The 25,072-nt window shown below is 41.3% G+C and overlaps 1 protein-coding gene across 1 annotated transcript; it reads left to right on the top strand.

The window, feature by feature from the left end:
* On the top strand, positions 1-24,190 carry LOC124776348 (protein FAM32A). Its single transcript, XM_047251298.1, has 3 exons — positions 1-165; positions 251-389; positions 21,782-24,190. The coding sequence occupies exons 1-3, from the start codon at positions 101-103 to the stop codon at positions 21,902-21,904; spliced, it is 327 nt and encodes a 108-aa protein (XP_047107254.1). The 5' UTR covers positions 1-100; the 3' UTR covers positions 21,905-24,190.
* The last annotated feature ends 882 nt before the right edge of the window (positions 24,191-25,072 follow it).

Here is a 25,072-nt window from a genome sequence, read left to right as displayed (position 1 = left end):
GCGGAATGTCTTTGGTTGTGGAGTTTGTTTCTCGATTGTTCGTACAGTTTACCAACGAGTAAGCAGTTTGTGACGTGTGGTATAAGCGCAAAGTTGTGAAATGTCAGAGTACGAAGTTGTCGCGAAAGGCCCATTGAAAATAAAAGGGGACGGTGGTGTGAAAAAGTGAGTATGTAATAAAGTGTCCCACATGTGAAAGGCTATTTAGGTAACTGCAGAATTGCTTGCTAATATTCATGTCCTATATCAGGAAAAAGAAAAAGAAGGATCAGAAGAAATTGTTGGAACAAGTTCCTAAAATTATAGAGGTACCGAAGGAAGAAAAGCAAGTAAATGAAGTTAAAAGAACAAAGGCAGAATTGGCATTTCTAAAGATGCAGGAAAAAATGGTATGTATCTGCTTGCTCAGTTCTGTTGTTCACGTGTTGTATGTTCTGTTGTAGAACAATTAAGACAGAATCTGCCCTTTGTCATGTAGAATTCAGTTTTGTGGGCGCCTGTGTATATGTGACGGAATAAACAGAAAAGTTTGACAAGTATGCTGTCATGTGTGTAACTGCTAAGAACTGATCAACTGTGATAAAAGTGATGGACTTTGTTGTTGTTGTGGTCTTCAGTCCTGAGACTGGTTTGATACAGCTCTCCATGCTACTCTCGTTTAATCATACAGTAAAGCTGCATGCCCTCGGGAAAAATTACGGCTGTAGTTTCCCCTTGCTTTCAAGCGTTTGCAGTACCAGAACAACAAGGCCATTTTGGTTAGTGTCACAAGGCCAGATCAGTCAACTGGTTTGATACAGCTCTCCATGCTACTCTCATTTAATCATACAGTAAAGCTGCATGCCCTCGGGAAAAATTACGGCTGTAGTTTCCCCTTGCTTTCAAGCGTTCGCAGTGCCAGAACAGCAAGGCCATTTTGGTTAGTGTTACAAGGCCAGATCAGTCAATCATCCAGACTGTTGCCCCTGCAACTACTGAAAGGGCTGCTGTCCCTCTTCAGGAACCACACGTTTGTCTGGCCTCTCAACAGATACCCCCTCCGTTGTGGTTGTACCTACAGTACGGCTATCTGTATCGATGAGGCACGCGAGCCTCCCCACCAACGTCAAGGTCCGTGGTTCATGGGGGGGGGGGGGGGGGATGAACTTATTGTTCAGATTTCAATTTTTTTTACTGTATCGTCACAAACTATTAAATCCCTTACAATATTCAGTGGAAGGTCATTTATGTGTACCAAGGAAAATAGTTGACCATGAGCAGAACCCTGTGTGACAACCTCTTCTCCACTTTAACTTAAGACTTCATTTCTGTTCCAGTGTACATGAAAGCATGCTCCCATTTAATCAAAGTATGTACTCTCTGTTCTCAATTCATATAATCAGATAATTATCATTTTATGCTGACAGTATCTTCAAACTGCTAGTTTGAGAAAATGTTGTAGTGTTTTTCATTAAGAAACCCGGAAAGAGTACACAGTGCAAACAGCATATTCAGACTGGGAATAATCACTACATGTGTACCATGGCAACCGGTATTGTTATTTTGTGTTGTATTTATACATGATCTGCCATCATATATCCAAGAAGCAGAATTCTTTCATTTTTGCTGATCTTATTCATGTGTTGAAATGGAAAAATTGCAATACTTGAAAATGTAAATAATAGTTGTAGAAATTGAAGTAGTAGTTCTCTACAAATGAGCTGTTCTTTATTTATTTACTTATTAATTTATCCATCCATAAACAATATTAATTGTATGGATGTTATTAACATGCAAATTTACACAGTACAGACACACAAATGTTTAGAAGTGCAGATACATACATTATGTGCTATACTATACTCAACATTTGTACATCATATTTCAGTATTCTATTGAATGTTTTGTAAAATGCCCCTTAATTGTATGCATAATTGTCAATTTATATATGATCGGAAAATTGCAATACCACCAGTCAGGTTTGACCTGCGATGTAGCTTACGTTGTGCTACATCACTGTGGCACAGTGTCTCTGAAATGGATCATTGTTATAAGGGGTCGTGGTGGAATAAACAGTGGTGCACTGAAGTATGTGGTGTTCATGTTCCTAATTTGTTTGTAAATAATGGTAGTGTGGCATTGGGCTTATTGCTCTGTAGTACTTGATGTTGTTGTTGTTGTTAGTGGTGGTGGTGGTGGTGGTGGTGGCGGCGGCGTGGCGGATGGTTATTTTAATCTTGGTAGTTATTGGCTGCTGATTTGTTTCTGGTTTTGGGATTGTTAGGTCATCGTTTGAAGTTTGTCCCTTTATGGAATTTAATTTTGTTTGTAATCCAGAATGGAATGTAACAAGATTACAAAAAGGATAGTTGATACTCACCATATAACGTAGATGCCGAGTCGCAGAACACACACACACACACACACACACACACACACACACACACACACACACACAGAGAGAGAGAGAGAGAGAGAGAGAGAGAGAGAGAGAGAGAGAGAGACTGACTGACTGACTCTGGTGGAGAACATTCTCTGCCAGGGTTTAGATTACCTCTCGTTATCCCCTGAAATGAAGGACGTCCAACACACTGTCCTTCCCAACCCTCCCACAGTCATATTCCGCTGCCCACCAAACCTGCGCAATATCCTCTTCCATCCCTACACAACCCCTGCTCCCAACCCTTTGCCTTATGGCTCATATCCCTATAATATACCAAGATGCAAGATCTGTCCTGTACATCCTCCCACCACCACCACCACCACCACCACCTCCTCCTCCTCCTCCTCCTCCTACTACTACTACTACTACTACTACTACTACTACTGCAGTCTGGTCATAAGCATCACCTATCCCATCAAAGGCAGGGTTACTTGTAAAAAAAAGTTGTGTGATCTACAAGCTAAGCTGTAACCACTGTGCTGCATTCCATGTGGGCATGACAACCAGCAAGCTGTCTGTTTGCATGAATGGCCACTACAAACTGTGGCCTGGAAACAACTGGACCACCCTCTTGGTGAGCATGTAGCCCAGCTTGACGTTCTTCATTTCAGTGACTGCTTCACAACCTGTGCCATCCGGATCCTTCCCAGCTTTTCTGGATTGCACAGTTTGAAACTTCCCCTGCAATTTATCGTATGTACCCATAACCCTCCTAGCCTCAAACTTCAATAGTTGTTGCCCTTACCCATCTAGCCCCTTCCCTATCCCATCCCAGCACTACACAACCTTCTATTCCACCAACACACTCTCTTTTTACTTCTCTCCTTTTCCTCTACCACCCCACCCTCTGTCTAACCTCACGACTGCACCTAGCTGTCCTACCTTCTCTCCACCTCGTCACTGTATGCTCCCATAAGCAGCACTGTCCCCCACCCCCTACCCAGCTGTTTCTCCTCCTACCTCCCCCAGCCTCCTCCTTACCCCACCACCTGGTTACCTCTCCCGTCATGTGCTGCTGCTCGCAGTCTTGCTTCAGCTGCCAGAGACTGTGGTAATGTGTGTGTTGCATTTGTGTGTGTGTGTATTTTTTTGTCTGTTTTTGACAAAGGCCTTTTTGGCTGAAGTAGGGTGAGTAGCAACTATCCTATTCACAATTGTTAATTTTGTGTGTTCATCATTTGATGCTAGGTATGAGTCTAACCATTGATTTAACAGTAATTTGTTAGTGCTACTGTGGATTAGGACATAGTTGTGACTAAAATTTCTTTATACCTCATGACAGAATGTGAGCAGTGCCATCAGTTCGACGAATGGAAGTAGTTGATGTGTCACTGCTTCTTGAACCAGAGAGCAGGACATGTGGCGGTGCCGCCATGATAAGACTTGGAGTTCCCTGGTTTGAAAAATCTGGTTGGCCTGGTAGATATTGTTTTGTTGACTTCTTATTGCTGTATTGTTCATCTATTTGGCTTTGTTTGCAAGAAATTGGTGTCGGTGATAGGTGTGTTTTAGTTTGGTTTTCTTTTTGTCATGAGGTTTGTTCAAAGATGGTACAGTATAGGAGAGCCTTAAACAGGGGGTCGAGGATAGTTGCAAGAATTGATGACTCCTGTTCAGGAAGGCTAAGCATGAGAGGAATGATTGTCTTGTGGGAACATAGGTGTGCAGGGCCAGAGGGAGAGGGGGGGGAGGACGTGTTGTATTTGATGTAGTTTTTAGGGTGGTGGGAGGTGTACTAAATAGATTTGGTTGGTTTAATTGAAGGATTTATTGCAGAGGGTTCCACTATTGTTTCCAATTCTTTTTCTTCGTACATGGATTGCTTCAACGTTTAACGCTGAGCCATAATGTAGAGTTTAATGGTTATGCAGCAGGGTTGAAAGGGATATTGGGAGTGTGTGTGTGTGTGTGTGTGTGTGTGTGTGTGTGTGTGTGTGTGTGTGTGTGTGTGTGTGTGTTTATTCTAAAAGTGGGTTTAAGCATGTATTGGGTTTGTTTGTGTACATAATTTTCTGAGAGATGTGGATATTGAAATTTACGTTGGTGTTGTGGTCTGGAGTGCGAAACTTGCTACTGGGTGGTAGGAGCTGTCTTCTTGTTTGTCAGGGTGGGCTCGATCCCCACCTGTGATGTCTTGGGTTGCTTTCGATAACTGGTGAGATGGGAGTAATGCTGTGGCAGATGTAGATAAAGAAATGGTGAACATAAACAATTCTTTACTAATTCATACAGCTTGAACAGTCATCTCAGTGTGCACTCATTTTTGGCATGGTTTAACGTTCTTTCATTTTGTTCCAGCTTGTAGCAGGGAGTGTGGTAGATGCAGCATGTGACTTACATGCGCTGCTAGGAGCCTGGCAAACTGAGTTAGCATTGCTACTACACTAGGAGCTGAGTCGACAGTAGTGGTCAAGTACTGATTACAACATGGGGGAGGGGGAGTGATGTCTTCTCACTTGTAACAGGTTGTGGCGCATTGCACAGGGCCTGGCTTGGGACTAGGGAACAGAGGCAGGCAATTGGTGGACTCTGGTGAAGAGGAGAGGTGCACTAGAGATGATGACGGCGTTGGCTGCCAGGTGTCTGGGGTTGGGCAGTCAAGCAGCGGCTATTGGTTCAGAACTCGTTGCAGAAGTGAGGGTGGTGACACAGTTAAGATATGATCTCAGAGGCTGTGTCTGACACAGACTTGGTGCAGCTGTACTGCCCAGCTAGGTGGTAATGGTGGCTGGTCCAGGAGAGGTTTAAATGCAGCTGCTCCACATTGACTTCGCAGAAGGGACTGCATTTCCTTGTCAACTTCTTGGAGGCTGGTAGATGTCCCATGTCATTGCCATCTTGAACCGGAGACTTTTGCTGAATTGCTGTATTGGCAGATGCATTGTCCAGGAATGGCCAATATGTGAGTTCAGTGACCTGTCTAAGGCACTGAGGATGGCTGTGTTTTATTCAGTTTTAACTCTTCCCCCTGAGAAAAATCTGGCCACCATAGTCCCAGTGCAACACAAAAAATAGACGTTTTTTCGTGGTGTGCCAAGGTGATAGAATCAACTCCATCGGATTTGCTGGTTGTGTGTGTATTGATGTATGGTATAGATTTGTTATCTCTGTGATCATTCTTTATATACAAGAACAATTGGTGGACTTTGGAGGTCATGGTCAGAAAAGAGCCGAGGCCATGCGGTACCCAACTGTCCTCTATTGGTGAGGTGTAAGATGCAAAGGTGTGAGGTTCTGTGCTGCAGGTGCCACACTCCACCACTTTTGTTCATGTTGCTGCAGGTATCATTGTGGTATATGACATCCTCCCTGTTGCCTCGGTGGCTGCTGTGGTCAGACTAGCAGCTGATGTCAAGGCACTGACTCATCCTGTCGGAGGTGCAGGATGTAGTCCTGGCTTGCAATAACATGGGAATGCTGTTGTTCTGGCATGTTTTATGGCATCTTGGATCTTTTTTATGAGTGATTTGACAGTTGTCCAACTTTTCCATCTATGTTAGATCTATTGTTGGGTTGGTTGTGTGTGTTAGGACACTGCGGTACTGTTCCCAATCCATATGTATGTATCTTTCCACGGAAAGTCGGCCGGGAGGTTCATCCTGCAGAACCTGGCTACTGTAGTACTGACCTGTAGTTTGATGTGAGACCCTGGACTTGGTCAAACGTCACATTGTCACCAATGTTTTTATTGATAACATGTCCAGGACATCTGGTCTGTCACCTGCACCAAGTGAGATGTATGTTGTGTCATTGGGGCTGTCACTGATGTAATAGAAGGAGGTGCAGTAGCTTTTCACCTTTTGGGTTTTTTGTGCTGAAATCTCCACCAATTGCAATTTTGGGGCCTGTCTAAGATTTATCTGAGATCATCCTCAAGGAGCTGCCTGTTAGGACCAGATATGTTGGCATGAGCGTCAGTTTGCCTCTCTCGGTGTTGATGGATGCTAGTGTGACTTACATTTTTTATGCTGGAGGCACGATTATCATATTGTATGGTATCGATCTTCTGAGTAAAACAGTAATGCAGTCACCTTGTTGGTTTGTCGGTTGGTTCAGTAGACAGTGATGTTCACAGTCTGAAAGAAGCGCAGGGTCTGAGGTGTGTGTCCGCAACAAGCAGTATGTCCACATTATGCTCTGAGGTGAATGTCTGAAGTTCCACTGTTTTGTTGTTAATTCTGTTTGCATTCCAGATGCAAAGAATTAGATCTCGATTCAGTTTTTCTCCGCATGCTGTTTTTAAGTGAAAGCTTTGAGAGACCTTTAGGCTGATTTGTGTTTTCTCTGCTTCATCCAACATCTTACATTATAAATTTTCAGTGTTTATGATTGTTGCGACGATGTTGGTGTCTTGCTCGAGGGCACAGATCGTGTTTATCATCTCCCACAGCGCTTCTAAGTGCAACTCCTTATTGCTTGTTTGTGGTGGAACTGTGTTTTGCTGAGTAGTGTTCTCTGTGTAGTGTTTGCTTCTGGTGTGTCAAGTGAGATTACTGCCCGCACAAATGAGTGGCAGTGAGGTGAATGTGTGGTGGTGGTGGTGGTCTCTGCCTCTGCCTGTTTGTCAGTGGCAATGTCCAGGTGGACCTGTGGTTTTATAAGTATATTGGTGCATGCATGTTCTTGCATTTCTGGCACACATTGTACAGGTGGTGGCTATTTTGATTTCTCCCGTGTTCCTGCAGCCATGCATTTTGTATATTTGTTTTTGTTCGGGGTGTGTTTTTCATTTGCACTTCTTATGTGTTCACACTCACTTGCGGCATGTTTTCCACAGCTCTGGGTATTTGTGCCTTCTGTGTTTCTTCAGCTTCTTGCACATTTGGGGTGTTTTGTTTTGTGGTTAATGTTTGTTGTGGATGAGTGCTGGGGTGGCTGTCGCTCTATTGGCTGACAGACAGGACACATATACTTCATGAGATTGGCTCAGCCTTTGTGAGAAGCAGGGTGGTTGGCTGCATATAACACACATTTTGGCGGTCTTTTAGTGACATGGAGACCTATGCAAAGAAAAAAATGTCTTATCATGTTGCAATAATTGCCTGTGTGCGTGAGGCAGTGATGACATTGCGGTAATTTTCAACAGTGGTTTTGGTGTAAAGGGTGAACCACTGTTTTTATCTCTTTTTTACCACCCATGCCTTTGGGGAGGGGGTTATTTTATATTGGCTCTCATTTTAATTTTTCAGAACTGGGGATTCTCTTTTAACTGATGGACATTGCTTGGACTGTAGCCTTCCTTGTCTGCCTCTTTCAATTCCTCGTTTAGGATCTGGGCTTGGAGGCTGTGTGTGATCATGTTTAGTCCTTTTTTTGTCTAGGTGTTGGAAATATGCTATACCCTTTTCCATTACAAAGGCTGCCGCTTCATAGTTGTCTTCTGGCGACTCGAGATAATATTTTGAGCCCCTTTGAAGATGGCCCCCTTGGGGGGGGGGGGGATTTTTCTTTTGACATCCCTGTCGAGTTTAGTGTACTCAACAACTTGGTGAACTACTATTGGGGGAACATTTTTGATGTTTATGGTGCCTGTGGGCTGTCATTGACTTTCAGTGGTGGGAGTCTAGATTTCGACTGGTGTTTATTCACATTGAATGTCCGTTGAAGCAGTTGATGTATTGTTTGTGTACCTGATGTGGGGGTGGAGGTGGTGTGTCGTCTGGTTGGTGTGACTGTTGTTTGTCACCTGATTCGAAGTCCGAGTCTTTGTCACTGTCAGCATCCACGAAAGCATTGAATTTGTTTTTTCTCTTGAAAGTTAGGCTGTGAACTGGTATACATGCTGGATTTGCTGACTTCTGCATGTTTGCACCCCGTTCCAGGTGGAGGGCTGCAGGCGTTTGTGGTGTCTTGTTCGTCAGTGTCATTGGCTTCAGGTGGCACTGTGGCACAGCCAGTTTTGGTTCTGTGCAGGTTTTTTGAGGAGCTGGCGCATTTGGCATGTGTTGGTTTGTAGGGCACAGACGTGCTACAGCTTGTGCATGCCTGTTTTCTGGACATGTTTTGTGTTTCCGTCATGTTTGCATAGGTGCTCTTGTTCATTTCCTTCCTCAGGAATTCTATCTCATGTGTCCATACCTGGACTTCTGGGGGTGAGGTGTTTAGTGTTAGAGTATTTCTACATCCACATCTACATGAGTACTCTGTAATTTACATTTAAGTGCTTGGCAGAGGGTTCATCGAACCACAATCATACTATCTCCCTACCATTCCACTCCCGAACAGCGCGCGGGAAAAACGAACACCTAAACCTTTCTGTTCGAGCTCTGATTTCTCTTATTTTATTTTGATGATCATTCCTACCTATGTAGGTTGGGCTCAACAAAATATGTTCACATTCGGAAGAGAAAATTGGTGACTGAAATTTTGTAAATAGATCTCGCCGCGACGAAAAACGTCTTTGCTTTAATGACTTCCATCCCAACTTGTGTATCATATCTACCACACTCTCTCCCCTGTTACGTGATAATACAAAACGAGCTGCCCTTTTTTGCACCCTTTCGATGTCCTCCGTCAATCCCACCTGGTAAGGATCCCACACCGCGCAGCAATATTCTAACAGAGGATGAACAAGCGTAGTGTAAGCTGTCTCTTTAGTGGACTTGTTGCATCTTCTAAGTGGCCTGCCAATGAAATGCAGCCTTTGGCTCGCCTTCCCCACAATATTGTCTATGTGGTCTTTCCAACTGAAGTTGTTCGTAATTTTTACACCCACGTACTTAGTTGAATTGACAGCCCTGAGAATTGTACTATTTATCGAGTAATCGAATTCCAACTGATTTCTTTTGGAACTCATGTGGATCACCTCACACTTTTCGTTATTTAGCATCAAGTGCCACCTGCCACACCATACAGCAATTTTTTTTAAATCCCTTTGCAACTGATACTGGTCTTCGGATGACCTTACTAGACAGTAAATTACAGCATCATCTGCGAACAACCTAAGAGAACTGGCTTGGTTGGGATTTGCTTGTGACCACTCACCACAGTGTGAAGTTGTGGACTGTCCGGTGTGGCTGTATCGGGTGCCAGCTTAGTGTTCAGCTATATGTTCTGCATTGCCAACCTGTATTTTGTCAGGGTATAGACTTTGGCGGGGGGAGATCAGTCTTTTCCTGTCTGTGAATGCTGACTTGTCCCATTGCAGCAGAGGCCAAGATTCTGCAGTGTGCCCTAAACACCAGGTGCCCTAAAATTCTGGCTTTCTGGAATATCTCGTCTGTAGTATCTCATTTGGCATACAGAAACACAGCTTTACTCTCTGCAATGCTGGTGGCAGCAGCTATGCAGCTGTTCAGTATAGAAAGGGGTGCTACATTTTTGCACCCACTGTGCTGCAAGCTTCATTGGCTGAAAACATTTCGTGCAGAACCTGTTTTTTGGAGTGAAACTGTGATTCATACACTATATTAATACCGTTTCAAGTGTTTACACTTTGGTGACGTCTAATTCACCCATCGTGACACATTGCCCTTTGCACTATCTCGTAACCATTGAAACCCATTTACACTATCATCACTTCAGCTCGCACTGTGTCATATTAATAGCATCACTTCACATCTAGGGAAGGGAATGAGATCAGGAAGGTATTCTAACCCACTTACTGTTTGTATGCTAAAATTCACGTTTCTCACATTTTCTTGTTGCGTACATGTAACAGCTTGAATAGAGGCCTCATTTGTAACACGAACACTATCACATGATCTCTACCACTAATATAAAAAATCCAGGAACTCCTTTAACAATACAGTTCTCTTTTCATTAATCTATATGCATACTATCCAGTTCCCTTATCACTGCGACCTAACAAATAATGAAAATATGTACAAAAGAAAGGGAGTTTCATGCACTTCTGCCACAAAGTTTGTTTTGGATTGCTTTAGAAATAGTGATGGACTTTGGGGCGTTTGTTGTAATGTAGAGACTGTTGGATCTGTGTTTGGAAAGAGGAAGTTTGGAAGAAGTAATAATAATGTTTCCGATGAATGGGAATTGGCAGCATGGAGAGAAAGTGAGAAGTGCTTCGTTCAAGTTGTTCAGAAAAGAACAAAATATGTGCTTCTCAATGTGATAAAAATAGTATACGTTATATGGCACAACAGTAATTTCATATTGTGTCCAATCATGCAAGTGTCTCTCTGATGGTTTCATGTACTTGACTGTGAACTCGGAGCTCCAGACACAGGTACATACATACACTAATATTAAAGTGGGGCACAGTTTGCTGTAAGGTGCCCCTTGCATGGAACGAACCTGTGCAAAAATATGTTTAACTCTTATTTATTTGAATATATGTGGAGGAGGAATTGGATTGAGGAATTAATTCATTTATGATGTTTATGGAAGTTGTGTCGCCCAGCCCTTCTCCCATGAACCACAGACTTTGTTGAGATAGGGCGGCTTCAATGTCTCAGTGATGCAGGTAGCTATGCTGTAGATACAACCACAGTGGAGGATGTTTGTTGTGAGTCCAAATATGTGGTTCCTGAAGAGGGGCAGTGGTCTTTACAGTAACTGCTTGGGAAAAAGTCTGGATGATTACCTGATCTGGTGTTGTAACATCAGCCAATGTGGCCTTGCTGTGCTGGTGCTGCGAATGGTTGAAAGTAATAGGAAATTACAGCCATTTTTTTCACCAAGGGCACTGTTCTGTGTGGTCTAATGGTGGTGATATCCTCTCGGGTAAAATATTCCGGAGATAAAATAGTCCCCCATTTGAATCTTGGGATTGGAACTTTGTTAGATGGTGGTGTTGTCAGGAGGGGGGGGGGGGGGTGTCTTATGGGTCAAGAGTGTGGAATGTTAGATCCCTTTATCAGATATGTAGGTTCGAAAATTTAAAAATGGAAATAAATAGGTTGAAGTAAGATCCCTTTATCAGATATGTAGGTTCGAAAATTTAAAAATGGAAATAAATAGGTTGAAGTAAGATATAGTGGGATTTAGTGAAATTTGGTGGCACGAGGAATAGGACTTCGGGTCAAGTGAGTACAGTGTTATATAAATACAAGCTCAAATAGGTGTAATGCAGGAGTATGGGAATGCAAGTAAGCTACTATGAACAGCATAGTGAACACATTATTGTAGCAGAGATAGAAATCAAGCCAACTTCCACCACAGTAATTCAAGTAATGCGAGTAAGCTACTATGAACAGTATAGTGAACACATTATTGTAGCCGAGGTAGAAATGAAGCCAACATCCACCACAGTAATTCAAGTTTACATGCCAACTAACCGTGCATATGATGAAGGGATTGAAGAAATATATGATGAGACAAAAGAAATCATTCAGCTAGTTAAAGGAGATGAAAATTTAATTGTGATGGGGGACTGGAATTCAGTAGTGGAAAAAAGATGAGAAGGTGTAGTAGTAGGTGAATATGGACTGGCGGGGGGGGGGGGGGGGGATGAGAGAGGAAGCCATCTGTTATAATTTTACACAGAACATAATTTGATCATCACTAATGCTTGGTTTAAGAACCGTGAAAGAAGGTTGTATCCATGGAAGAGACCTTGGAGCCACTGGAAGGTTTCAGGTTGATTGTATAATGGTAAGACAGAGATTTTGGTGCCAGATTTAGAACTGTAAGACATTTCTAGCCACAGTTGTGACTCGCAACTGTTACAGTTTATTAGTTGATTAAATTAATTACATTTATTGTAGATTAAAACTGAAGAAATTGCACAAAACTAGGAAATTAAGGAGATTGTATCTGAATAAGTTGAAAGAACCAGAGATATTTGAGAGTTTCACTGGGAGCATGCGCAGGAGAAATGGATATAGTAGATGATGACTGGGTAGCTTTGGGGGATGAAATAGTGGAAGCAGTTGACGATCAAATAGACAAAAAGACAAGGCTTAGTCAAAATCCTTGAATATCACGAGACACACTGAATTTACTAGATGAAAGGAGGCAATGTAAAAATGCGGCAAATGGAACAGGTGAAAGGGAGTACAAATGTCGAAATAGGTGAAAGGGAATAAATATATATATATATATATAAACAAAGATGATGTGACTTACCAAACGAAAGCGCTGGCACGTCGATAGGCACACAAACATACACACAAAATTCTAGCTTTCGCAACCAACGGTTGCTTCGTCAGGAAAGAGGGAAGGAGAGGGAAAGACGAAAGGATGTGGGTTTGGGCAAGGATTGAAATGAGATCCATCCTTCATGAAATCCTCCCCACTCCACCAAGAGTGTCTTTCCGCCATCCACCTAACCTTCGTAACTGTTGTGGACTGGCCGAAAGGCAAGCGTTTAAGCTCACGCAGGCTGGCGTGAGGTCTGGAACAGGACAAGGTCTTGAGACTAGCAGAAAAAGTACGTAGCTTCTGGAATACTTAACTTTAATCCATAATTGGTGAACATCGGTCTGACGGTACATGCATCACAAGATAAATAGCAATTGATAATGGCGCCTTGCTAGGTCGTAGCAATTGACGTAGCTGAAGGCTATGCTAACTATCGTCTCGGCAAATGAGAACGTAATTTGTCAGTGAACCATCGCTAGCAAAGTCGGCTTTACAACTGGGGCGAGTGCTAGGAAGTCTCTCTAGACCTGCCGTGTGGCGGCGCTCGGTCTGCAATCACTGATAGTGGCGACACGCGGGTCTGACGTATACTAACGGACCGCGGCCGAATTAAAGGCTACCACCTAGCAAGTGTGGTGTCTGGCGGTGACACCACAGTAACCTCTTAGTTCATCCCTATGAAATCCCCAAACCACCTTCCCTACCCTCTGGTTCCTACCCTTGTAACCGCCCCCGTTGTAAAACTTGTCCCATGCACCCTCCCACCACCACCTACTCCAGTCCTGTAACCTGGAAGGTGTACACAATCAAAGGCAGAGCCACGTGTGAAAGCACCCACGTGATTTACCAACTGACCTGCCTACACTGTGACGCATTCTATGTGGGAATGACCAGCAACAAACTGTCCATTTGCATGAATGGACACAGGCAGACAGTGTTTGTTGGTAATGAGGATCATCCTGTGGCTAAACATGCCTTGGTGCACGGCCAGCACATCTTGGCACAGTGTTACACCGTCCAGGTTATCTGGATACTTCCCACTAACACCAACCTATCCGAACTCCGGAGATGGGAACTCGCTCTTCAGTATATCCTCTCTTCCCGTTATCCACCAGGCCTCAATCTCCACTAATTTCAAGTTGCCGCCACTCATACCTCACCTGTCATTCAACAACATCTTTGCCTCTGCACTTCCGCCTCGACTGACATCTCTGCCCAAACTCTTTGCCTTTGAATATGTCTGCTTGTGTCATGTGTCATCCTTTCTTCTTTCCCTCTCCTTCCCTCTTTCCTGACGAAGCAACCGTTGGTTGCGAAAGCTAGAATTTTGTGTGTATGTTTGTGTGTCTATCGATGTGCCAGCACTTTCGTTTGGTAAGTCACATCATCTTTGTTTTTAGATATATTTTTCCCACGTGGAATGTTTCCCTATTATCATAGGGGAGAAAGAGAGACTGCCTACAGAAAAATTGAAGAGGCCTTTGTTGAAAAGAGAAGCAGTTGCATGAATATCAAGAGCTCAAATGGCAACCAGTACTAAGCAAAGAAGGGAAAGCTGGAAGTTGTATATAGGGGGACTATACAAGGATAATGAACTATAAAGCAATTTTACAGGAAGGGAAGAAGACATAGATGAAGATGAGATAGGACATGTGGTATCATGAGAAGAATTGGACAGAACACTGAAAGACACAAGACCCCTGGAGTAGATGACAATTTGTTGGAAATACTGATGCCCATGAGAGAACCAGCCATGACAAAACTATTCCACTTGGTGTGCAAGATCTAATAGACAGGTGAAGTACCTTCAGACTTCAAGGAGAGTGTAAAAATTCCAGAAAAGAAAGCATGTGTTTGATGGGTGTGAATATTACCAAACTATCAGTTTAGTGAGTCATGGTTGCAAAATGCTGACACAAATTCTTTACACAAGAATGGAAAAACTGGTAGAAGCCGACCTCACGGAACATAAGTTTGGAACACGCCCTAAGACTCCTCCTAGAAGATAGGCTAAGGAAAGGCCTTTATAGGCTTAGAGAAAGCTTCTGACAGTGTTGACTGGAATACTGTCTTTGAAAGTCTGAAGGTAGCATGGGTAAAATACAGGGAACAAAGGGCTGTTTATAGCTGGTACAGAACCAGACGGCAGCTATGAATCAAGAGGCATGAGAGGGAAGCTGTGGTTGAGAAGGCAGTAAAATGAAGCACTGCTACGCCATAAAGAATGAATTTATTAATTAATTACTTGCTTACTTTTGACTTTGACACAGATAGAGACAGGTACTGCATTTAAAAAAAAAAAAAAAAACTCTTTTTGAATTTTTTGCTTAGATGCATACATTATAAAATTTTTTATTTGTCTAATACAAACAATCTGTGAAAAAATTTGACTATAGAAGAATGTGTTTTCTTCATCGCTGCTGTAAGGAGAGAACGGGATAGGCAGGAGTGAGTTGGCAGTCTGTGTTTTCTGGTTCTCCGTTTCTCAGAGAACGCTAGGCAAGTTGGAGAAAACTGCTACAACTCGTACGAAGACGCCGTCCCCCTTAGCAGTTACAGTATTCACAGTCACTGTAAGATTTTCTATTCAGGAAACACTTTCAGAATGATAAGGTCGATTAACAGTGGGAGTATGATATCTTCTGACTAACAAACTGGTCGCTTAGGGAACGTCTTGGATGTACAAGATGACTGCAAAATATTGCATGTCGTTTGTACCGTGGTAGTAGCAGATTCGCCCACTATTGTTAATTCGCGAAGAAATTACTATGCACTGTATTGCTAAACACACTAATAATTTTTATGAAGGTCCAAGGATCCAACATCGAATAAATGTTTGTAAACGATATTTACCTTTTTTTCACAAATTAAATTTTTATTCTTGATAATTGGGATTACAATTTGACCTCTGCATTTCAATTTACTTCTGTATGCAAACTTATCTCCAGCAATTACAAGAAAAATTGCGGTAGCGCATCATTGCTGGTACTCGCAGCCAGAGTATTACAATCATATTACATTATGTAGAGACATTACAGCAGTGAGACAGAGTTGTAGCCTATTGCTAATGTTACTCAATCTGTGCATTGAGCAAGCAGTAAAGAAAACCAAAGACAAATTTGGAGAAAGAATTAAAGTTCAGGGAGAACAAATACGAACTTTGGGGTTTGCCACTGTCTTTGTAATTCTGTCAAAAACAGCAAGACTTGAAAGAGTAGTTGAATGGAATGGACAATGTCTTGAAAGGATGATATAAAATGAACATCAAAGAGGGTAATGCAGTGTAATAGAATTCAGTCTGGTAATGCTGAGGGAATTATTTTAGGAAGTGAGAGACTAAAAGTAGAAGATAAGTTTTGCTATTTGAGCATTAAAATAACTGATGATGGCCAAAGTAGAAAGTAGACTGACAGTGGCAAGAAAAGTGTTTCTGAAGAAGAGAAATTTGTAACATCAAATGTGGAATTAAGTGTTAGGAAATCATTTCTAAAGGTATTTGTCTGGATTGTAGCTTTGTATAGAAGTGTAACGTGGGTGATAAACAGTATAAGTGAAAAAAAGGATGGAGGCTTTAGAATGCTGAGTATCTGATTGGTAGATCAAGGAGGTACTTAACAGAATTGGGGATAAAAGAAATCTGTGGCAAAACCTGACTAAAAGAAGGGATCAGTTGATAGGACATGTCCGTAGAGATCAAGGGAAGTTTGTGGACGAAAGTTGCCGAGAGAGCCCAGGAGATGGATACAGTTTGCAGACTTAGAAGGCTAAAAGGTTGCAGTAGTTATTTGGAGAAGAGAGGGCTGCACAGGACAGAATAGCATGGAGAGCTGCTTTAAACCAGGCTTCAGACTGAGGACCACAACAGCATGGAAGCTATTTCCAAAATTTACAGTCCCGAATAAAGTTCTGATTTTTGTTCTGTGTTGTTACTTCGGCCATTACAACAACTTTTTAGGCTAAACTTAAGTATTAGTATTGAAAGGAAGTTGGCAACGCTAAATGGGGAAGGGGGGGGGGGGGTGTTAAGTGGCAGCTTAAGCAGATTATTTGCAAACTAGTGACACAAACCAATTAATGTAGCACCTATTTTTTCTACATTTACAGATTTGCATGGTTTTAATATGTACCAACATGTTTAAATTGACTCTGTATCTATTCCAAAGTTTCATGAGTTGTTATGTTAATTTGTTACTTCATTTTTTTGTGATTATGTTAAGATTTCTAAGATTGCGGTTAGGCTGATAGCCAAAAGCATGATTTAAATTCCTACAATTGAAATTAGCAGCAATAACATTACAAAATTGCTTCTGAGAAATATTTTGCCATATTTTCTAGTGACAACATTCAGGATCTTCCTTTTCACAGGTATTTCAATATGTGAACTACATTTATTTAAGTAGCATATAATGTTACGAAATAGCAATGTCTTTGGGTACCGAAATGGAACTCGGGCTTCATTGTGTTCATTTACCACCATTCTCTGTGTAGTTACTAACTTCAGCATGCAGCGGAAGAGCCAGTGCACATTTACCTAGTGATTTGTAAATAAATTGAGGCCAGAACTTGGCTATGTCAAACACAGATGATGATTTGAAAATTGTCATCATTGCAAGATGCTTCATCCTTTCTGCGATTAAGTTTATTGGACATAACATTTACCTGCCCACATGATTTTTTTCTGCTGTAGGCTCTACCAAATGAACTGTCTTGGTATGAAAACAACCCAATGTATGGGAAGTAATGCTGTGACAATGGGTCATGTGTCGTGCCTGGAAAGACCAGCCACAATGAGCATTACCCAAGAAACACAAAGTTCTGGGTAGGGGTTTTGGTGCAGAACAAAGTTTTAAGCAGCCAGGAAGTTTCGAAACAGAGCACAGTCTGCTGCAGGGTGAATGATTGATCCTGGAAATTCGTATGCTGGAATGTGTTTGGATGTGGTGGTCAGTTGAGTAAGAAATGAAACCCTCAAAGTAGTTACCTCCCATCATATAACAGGACTGGACCATTTGGAAAGCCCAGAAATGTATCTGTAGTGGACTGGCAGTGACCAAAGTCAGGAGAAGAAAAGGGCTGTAGGAGCAAGTGCAAACTATGTCCAATAAACAGAATTGCAGCCCAGGTCAATTACCTAGGAAGTTCACAAGATTCCTTTTCAATCTTAACCTCGTTTTTGGTGCCTGCTGATCATGCAGTGGGTTTTCTTAATTCCAGCTTGTTGATCATTACATTGGTTTCAAGGTCCCTTCACACTAATGAGGGTGCTATTCTGAATGATATATGCTGGTTGCCCATTACTGATGGTTTAAGCATCTCCTCATAATTTGACAGCTTTCATTTGTTGCAGTGTCATTATGTTTTGGCATGCACAGACCGATATCACTCTGGGGACACACATTCTACTGTTAAGGATTTGCAGAGCGATAGTGTATACTCTCAAATGTAAAATGACATGGAGGTTGTCGTCTTGGTGCTATTGTCAATGTGGTGATCGCATCTCTCAATGTTTCTTTAAGTGATTGAATTATATAGCAGAACTCCATTTTGTTATGTTCCCTTTGATGATATTATTGGATGGAATGTCTTCAGCTAGAAATTCTTATAACACCGTACAAATGCTTCTAGTGCAGCAATTAATCTATCTTCAGTAAGCTTGAAATGGCTCCTGGGGATGCTGGAGCTAGAGAAGCTTGTCACAAGGGATTTTGCTAGTCATTTGCATAGTACTGTAGTTGTTGACAGCGCCAGCAGGCAGGCTTAAGCACTGAGAAACCAATATTCTCATTGGAAGTCTTAAATAAAGAATTCTCATATATCACATCAGATCTATCGAACTAGTGTTATATCCAAGCTAGATGTCAAGACAGTCTGTTGCATTTGAGAATTTCTTGATATCAAATCTATTTTCTGCATCCTTGTTGGAACATGTCACAGATGGTTTAAATACAACCCCAGAAACTGAGTGCATACCAGAGTATGTAGGCAGAACGGAAATGGGCAGACAGCATAAAAGTGTAGAACATCACTGCCACAGAAGACTACCTGTGAAGTACGAAGAAATTAAAATTGTTGGGATAATATTGCAAAGAAGGCTGTGTAAATAATGTGAAGAATTGGAGGAAATGGTGCATCAGCAGCCAAGTGATACCCTGCATTAAAATAGCACCAAACATTTTGATTTTGTGTCCAAGTATATGGGAATGCTGTAACCGTCCTTGGGCACCCTGAGCACCCGTAATGAAATGCTCGTACATTGAAATCAAGATTTCATCTTATCATGATCAGGAGTGGATGGTCAAAAGCATTAGTAGCAGACAAAGCAATAGCATCTGAGTTTGTCGAGTACAGGGCCTCTTGATCTAATGCAGTAATGTTGTGGCACAACACTTACGTCATCTCATTATGTAGGAAAGTTCTGTTAAAATCTAAATACTTTATGAGTTAAGAAGACCATTCACCAAAAAGAAGCATTGAGTTGTCAACAGGTGCAATAAAAAAAGACAGAAAACGTCTTAGCTTATGGAGTAATCCTTCCATGAGTTAAAAGTACAAATAAACACACACACCACACCACATATTCGTGTGCGTGCATGGCGCACATGCCTGTGTCCTCTACATAGTTCTAGGAGCGCAATTTGACAGGTGAACTACTGTGGAGACCGAGCGAGGTGGCACAGTGGCTAGCACACTGTACTCGCATTTGGGAGGACGACGGTTCAATCCCGCGTCCAGCCATCCTGATTTAGGTTTTCCATGATTTCCCTAAATCGTTCCAGGCAAATGCCGGGATGGTCCCTTTGAAAGGGCACGGCCGACTTCCTTTCCCATCCTTCCTTAATCCGGTGAGACCGATGACCTCGCTGTCTGGTCTCCTCCCCCAAACAACCGACCAACCAACTGCTGTGGGGTGGGGTTGTGTCAATTTGGTGTGAAGGAGAGGTGGGAGGCAGGAAGAGGGGTTGCATGTAGGCACCTAATTTCACAGAAGGAGGCAGCCAGTTTGCTCGCTAGGAGTGTGGAGAGGGGGGGTTGACAGGTGCATGGGCTAGGCATGTGATACATGGCTGTCATATGAGAATTCTGTAGCCCACTATGCTGATGGTCTCGCAAGGGCCTTTACAGACAGGCACTACCACCCAAACCTAGTCTGCAAACAGATTTCCTGTGCCATATCCTCAAACATACGTAATCTCCCCACTACCCTCTCGTCATCCAGTATCGCCCTAGATTGGAACAACTGAGCAACATTCTTTACCAGGGCTTTGATTATTTATCAAATTGCCCTGAAACGAGGGACATCCTAACCAAGATCCTCCTCACCCCTCCCAAAGCAATGTTCTGTCATGTTCCCAACCTACACAACATCCTAATCCTTACTTGTGCTACTCCTACTCTCAATCCATTGCCACAGGCATCATATCCCAATCCACCCACCCAACAATTCCTACTCTGGTCCTGACACAGGCTTTTCTACTGCATCAGAAGTCAGATCAGGCCACTACATCAGAAAAATCATTGCATAGCTTTTTATGTCAGTATGACAACCAAGCATCTGTCCACCGGATTGAATGGCCACCACCAAACTGTGGCCAAGAACAAAATAGACCACCAGGTAGCACAACATGTGTGATTTCAATTGCTGCTTCAAAACGTGGGTCATATGGAGTGTTCTCTCCACCACCAGCTTTTCTAAACTACAGATGGGATACAACCCATCCTTTGCTCCCAGAACCAACCAGGCCTCAATCTCTGTTAACTGACTGTCCCTACTTGCTCCTCCCACCCCCCCCTCCCTTCCCAGTTCACTTCTCCATTTCTGATTTTCTTTGCCCAGGGACTGGGTGTTTGTGTTGTCCTCATCATTCGTGAAATTAGCTAGATTGGACTGTGTACAGATTGGGAATTTGTACAGTGCTGACAACAGCGCAGTTGAGTACCCCACAAACCAAACCATCATCATCATCTCTCCATGTCACCTTCATCATGCACCATTCCCCTCTGAAATTCGTGGATCATATGCCTAGCCCATTCATCTGCCAACTCTCCCTCCCTGGGTTCCTAGCAAGCAAACTGGCTGCCTCACTGGAAGCAATTAGCTACCTACCTGCAACATCTCTTCCTGCCTCCCACCTCTCACTCCCTCTACCTATCCCACCTGTGACAACCTCCACCCCACTGTAGTCCACCTGCTGAACTATGCTCCTGGCATTGTGCATTCAGCCAGCACTGTGCAGGGGCAAATGACTTCCAAAAAGTTTGAGACAAGACCCAATTTAATGTGCAGTGGAAATAGCTATAAATTTTTGGGGTCAACATGAGTAGTGTACACAACATTCATAAAATTGTGACAGTAGTTCATTCCAAGTAGGCCATATTTCACCATAATGTGTTTGTGGTTTTTTTTTCCTGTCTGTTGGTTCACTCACGTAAAAAGCAGCAGTGGCCAGAATGCTGAGAAGTACTTCAGTTACCATTAGCTCTCCACATACATGCCTTGTGTATTCCTTTTATGGGATAAGTGTGAGTAACAGTTTCAAGTTCTTATATATCTCCTTCAGATAGACTTCATGAACAATCAGAGCAGAAGGAAATGCGTTCCAGTAGTGGAGAGACACTGTTTTCAGGCTAATATTTTGGGAATCTATGAACAAGCACCAGTTATTTACACTGAAACCATAGCCGAAACTCTCCAGAAAAGACTTGATATCATTACAAAAAACTGACTTCCTTGGAGAAATACTCAGAAAAAGCAGCATGGTGCTCATGATAAACATTCACTTTTGTATCATAAGGAAGAAGATTCCATCCTTTTAATCATGAAGCTAAAATCTCAGCCTACTATTTTGACAAAAATGGGGCTGCGTATTTCCTTCACTGGGAATGTTTGTTGTCCTGGTTGCTGACTTGATTTTAGGTGTAAAAACTGTAACACTTCCTTATAAGAGGATTAAGCTTATGTTTTTGGGATTTCAAAATTAACTCTCCACAGATATAACAAAAACAATGTACAGTATTTACACAGGTGAAGCATTCCTTGCTCTGAATTAACACAAACCTACACGAGCTTAGAACACAGTCATTACCAACAATTGTCATAAACTTTGTGCTGAGATGACAGTCACAAAGAAGTGAATCTGTGTTCAAGTACAACTCATCAGTGGTGAATTATGTGCAGAATTGCCTAAATTATGTCGTAATAGGGGGTACTTTTTCTGCCATTTGATGTCAAAGTTGTTTGGCATGACATTTTATTGGTATTGGTTGTAAGTTGCGGGAATGTTTGGAAACCCAAATAACTTATCATTTTTTTTCTTTCAGCAAAAAGAACGCATTAAGCAGAAGGCTTCTATGACACACAAGCAGCGTGTTGAGGAATTCAACCGACATCTGGACAGTCTGACGGAGCACTTTGACATCCCAAAAGTCAGTTGGACGAAGTAGAACAAATTCTTTGTTTTGGACATATCCATATGTTGCTCGCATATTTGTTTGCTCACTCATCTTATGCAAGGTGGTGTGGTACAATGTTAACCTGCCATTTGATGTGTACACATCAACATCATTAATCCATAGTGGTATATGGAAAACAGTTATGAAAATGTGTGAAGTTTGTGTAAAGAAAAAAATGTTGATATTTATTGTACAGTAAGGTTTGTAGGACTGGTCTCACTTACAGCAGCTTGCAACCTTGCTACTTAAGTAACAACGTCTGGAAGCTGATGATAGGATGTAAATAACAGTAAATGTCTATGGTAGTAAGCAAGTTACTAGAGAGAATTTCCGTAAATATAATTTTCGTTTAAAATTTTAGTCTTGGAAGACACATGTTTTCCTGATGCACTTACAGTATACATTATGAAACATTTCCAACCACTTTGTTGTTGCCTGAAACTAAAATGAAAATGCATGCTATTTTGAAGTATTGTAAGTAAAAAATTTCCTTTCTTACACTGTTGCGTTTTCTTTGATAAGCTAGCTACAGTATACATACCTTAATTAATCTAAAGGTCACTAACACTTAACTGTATTTCAAAGTGTTTGTTGGTATGGTTGCATTGCAATCAAGAGTATTAGGGCAATAAGAAAAATCAGTCTTCCCACCAAAGAAGAGGCATAATAATTTAGAAAATGTTTTTGTTATGTTTGTGTTATACAACAGTTATGTTTCTTTTCTTCAGTTTTTAAAGTGAGGTTTTATTCAACTGGAGAAACTAGATTGTGATACAGATATAGAGCTCCTTGTTTCGGACAGTTAATCTTCTATTAAAAAAAACTGACTGAAAGTTGTCTGAGGTCTGTAATGAGCCTTCACTCTTCATTATTAGAAGTTAAGAAATCACAATCAAACCTGACTATGTTGTTCTAGAAACAGAAAGTTAAAATATGGTATTATGTCTAGTGAGTTTCATGTCAGCCATTCTTATGTCATGTAAAACTGTTATAATGACTTTCACAGTGACTGAACTCATGAAGAAATAAAACAAAGTGTATAAAAAAGTAATTTACTGGAAGTTTCAGTTAGGTCTGAAAGCAAAGAAAGTGGAAGAAAAAACTCTGACGGTGGAGTAAGGAACTGTGGATTGCACATAAATGATTTGGTATATGAATGTGTAGATAAATTTTCATGACTCTTCTTCAGAGTGTCGTTGAACAAGGAATATTTGCTGCAAACTCTTTGATATAGAGGCCAGTACATAAATAAATATGCACAGTAATAATTACGAAGTGGGTAAAGGCCTTGACAAATGATACTTGTGGCTACCTGCAACAATAATTGATTTGCAGTTAAAAGTTAGGCATTGTGTCAACATGAAACTTCTGTTTCCTTACCTTACATACATTAATGTATGCACTGCATAGCATCAGCAAAATTGTTTCAAAATTTGGTTTTAGTGGTTTGTGTTCTTAAACAAGAGCTGTCCTGAGAATGTGGAAATTCTGGTGAGAGATTTATCACAAAAATACTATAAACAAAAACGACAACAGTGTTTCACAACTGTTAGATGTTGGAAGAAATTCATTAAAATTTGATGCAGTTGATATTTAAATATGTCAGGTGATTTCATCTCAAATCATACAGGTCGTTTCAACTCATTCTCATGAATTTCTCTGGAAGAAATGTGTATTAGACCTCTATATCATAAGTGTTAAGAAATAAAGTATTTTCATTTTATCTTAATTTTTGTAAATAGTATGACCCTTTGAAAAATTAATAGTTTGTAAATAACTCTTAAAACAGTAGAGAACAAAAAATGTAACTAATAAACCAAAAGTATTGGAGACGTGTCAGATGTTTTTCATTAATCTCCCCATTAGTGTGTTGAAATTTAGTTCACACTTGCACACTTATGGGCTTCCTTTAACTTACAGCCGGCCGAAGTGGCCGTGCGGTTAAAGGCGCTGCAGTCTGGAACCGCAAGACCGCTACGGTCGCAGGTTCGAATCCTGCCTCGGACATGGATGTTTGTGATGTCCTTAGGTTAGTTAGGTTTAACTAGTTCTAAGTTCTAGGGGACTAATGACCTCAGCAGTTGAGTCCCATAGTGCTCAGAGCCATTTTTTAACTTACAGATTTAAGATGAAAACATGAAATTTAATTTTTCCCTTTAAAAATATTTTTTCTAATTTGGAAAGTCACAGACCGCTATATTTTCTGTTATATTACGAGATGCTACTGATGTAATTATAAAAAGTATTGGTCTCTGCTCCAGCTATCTGTATTATGTAAATATTTATTACTAAAAACTGCATTTTTATGAGTTTTATGAATTATTTACTTGAAAACCCCCACCCAAAAACTTTTGAGAATTTTACAAAGTATTGTTGGCTAATGTGTTAGTAGTCAGTGCAAACACAGTGGGCAATATTTTTCTGTGTATAGTTTTAAAAATTTTTCAAAATTCTGCATCAGTTAATTTCTACTGTAAAATATGCATGTTGGCAACGCTGTTTCCAGCACTCTTCTGTTTATAACAAATGAGTGAGAACTTGCACATAAACCATTTTGCTTTGAGTTTTGTGTTTGGTTTGAGCTTTTTGTTAGATACAATGTCAGTGAGGAAATACGATAGTGAAAGAGTGGGGTGTGTGGACTATGAGGGGGGAAGGAACAAGAAGGTGGTGTTGGAAATCAGTCAGAGGCATTGCAGAAATATCTTGATCCTCGAGTAAGTTTAGTATTGGCATCACATCCACTGTGCAGGAATTGCTACACTGACTACAAGAAGAAATTTAGTGACAACTCACCTGAACAATTACCATAACCCTTATGTGAAGAAGACAGTGCAGATGTTTATATTCCTCGGTGTGAAGCTGTTGATGCATTGGATGTTAGCATTTCTGCTGTAGCCCCCACTATTTTATCCCCCCTTAAATTTCCAGGAGAGGTAAGAAACACAAGAAGAAAACAGTATGTAAAAAGAAAAGTGGAAGAAATTGAAACAAGCTTTACACAAGCAACATCTCTGAAACTTTGTGAAATGTATAATGTAGATGTACTTTGTGCAGAAACTGAAGATAGAGATATATGCATGAAATGTGATGTGTGGTTTCAAAACATAACTACTACTGTCTCAGCAGCCATCTGTACTGAGAAGGTATAGTTACTGA

The sequence above is a fragment of the Schistocerca piceifrons genome, chromosome 2 (assembly GCF_021461385.2).
Source record: "Schistocerca piceifrons isolate TAMUIC-IGC-003096 chromosome 2, iqSchPice1.1, whole genome shotgun sequence".
NCBI lineage: Eukaryota > Metazoa > Arthropoda > Insecta > Orthoptera > Acrididae > Schistocerca > Schistocerca piceifrons.
This window is presented reverse-complemented; position numbering and strand designations above follow the sequence as displayed.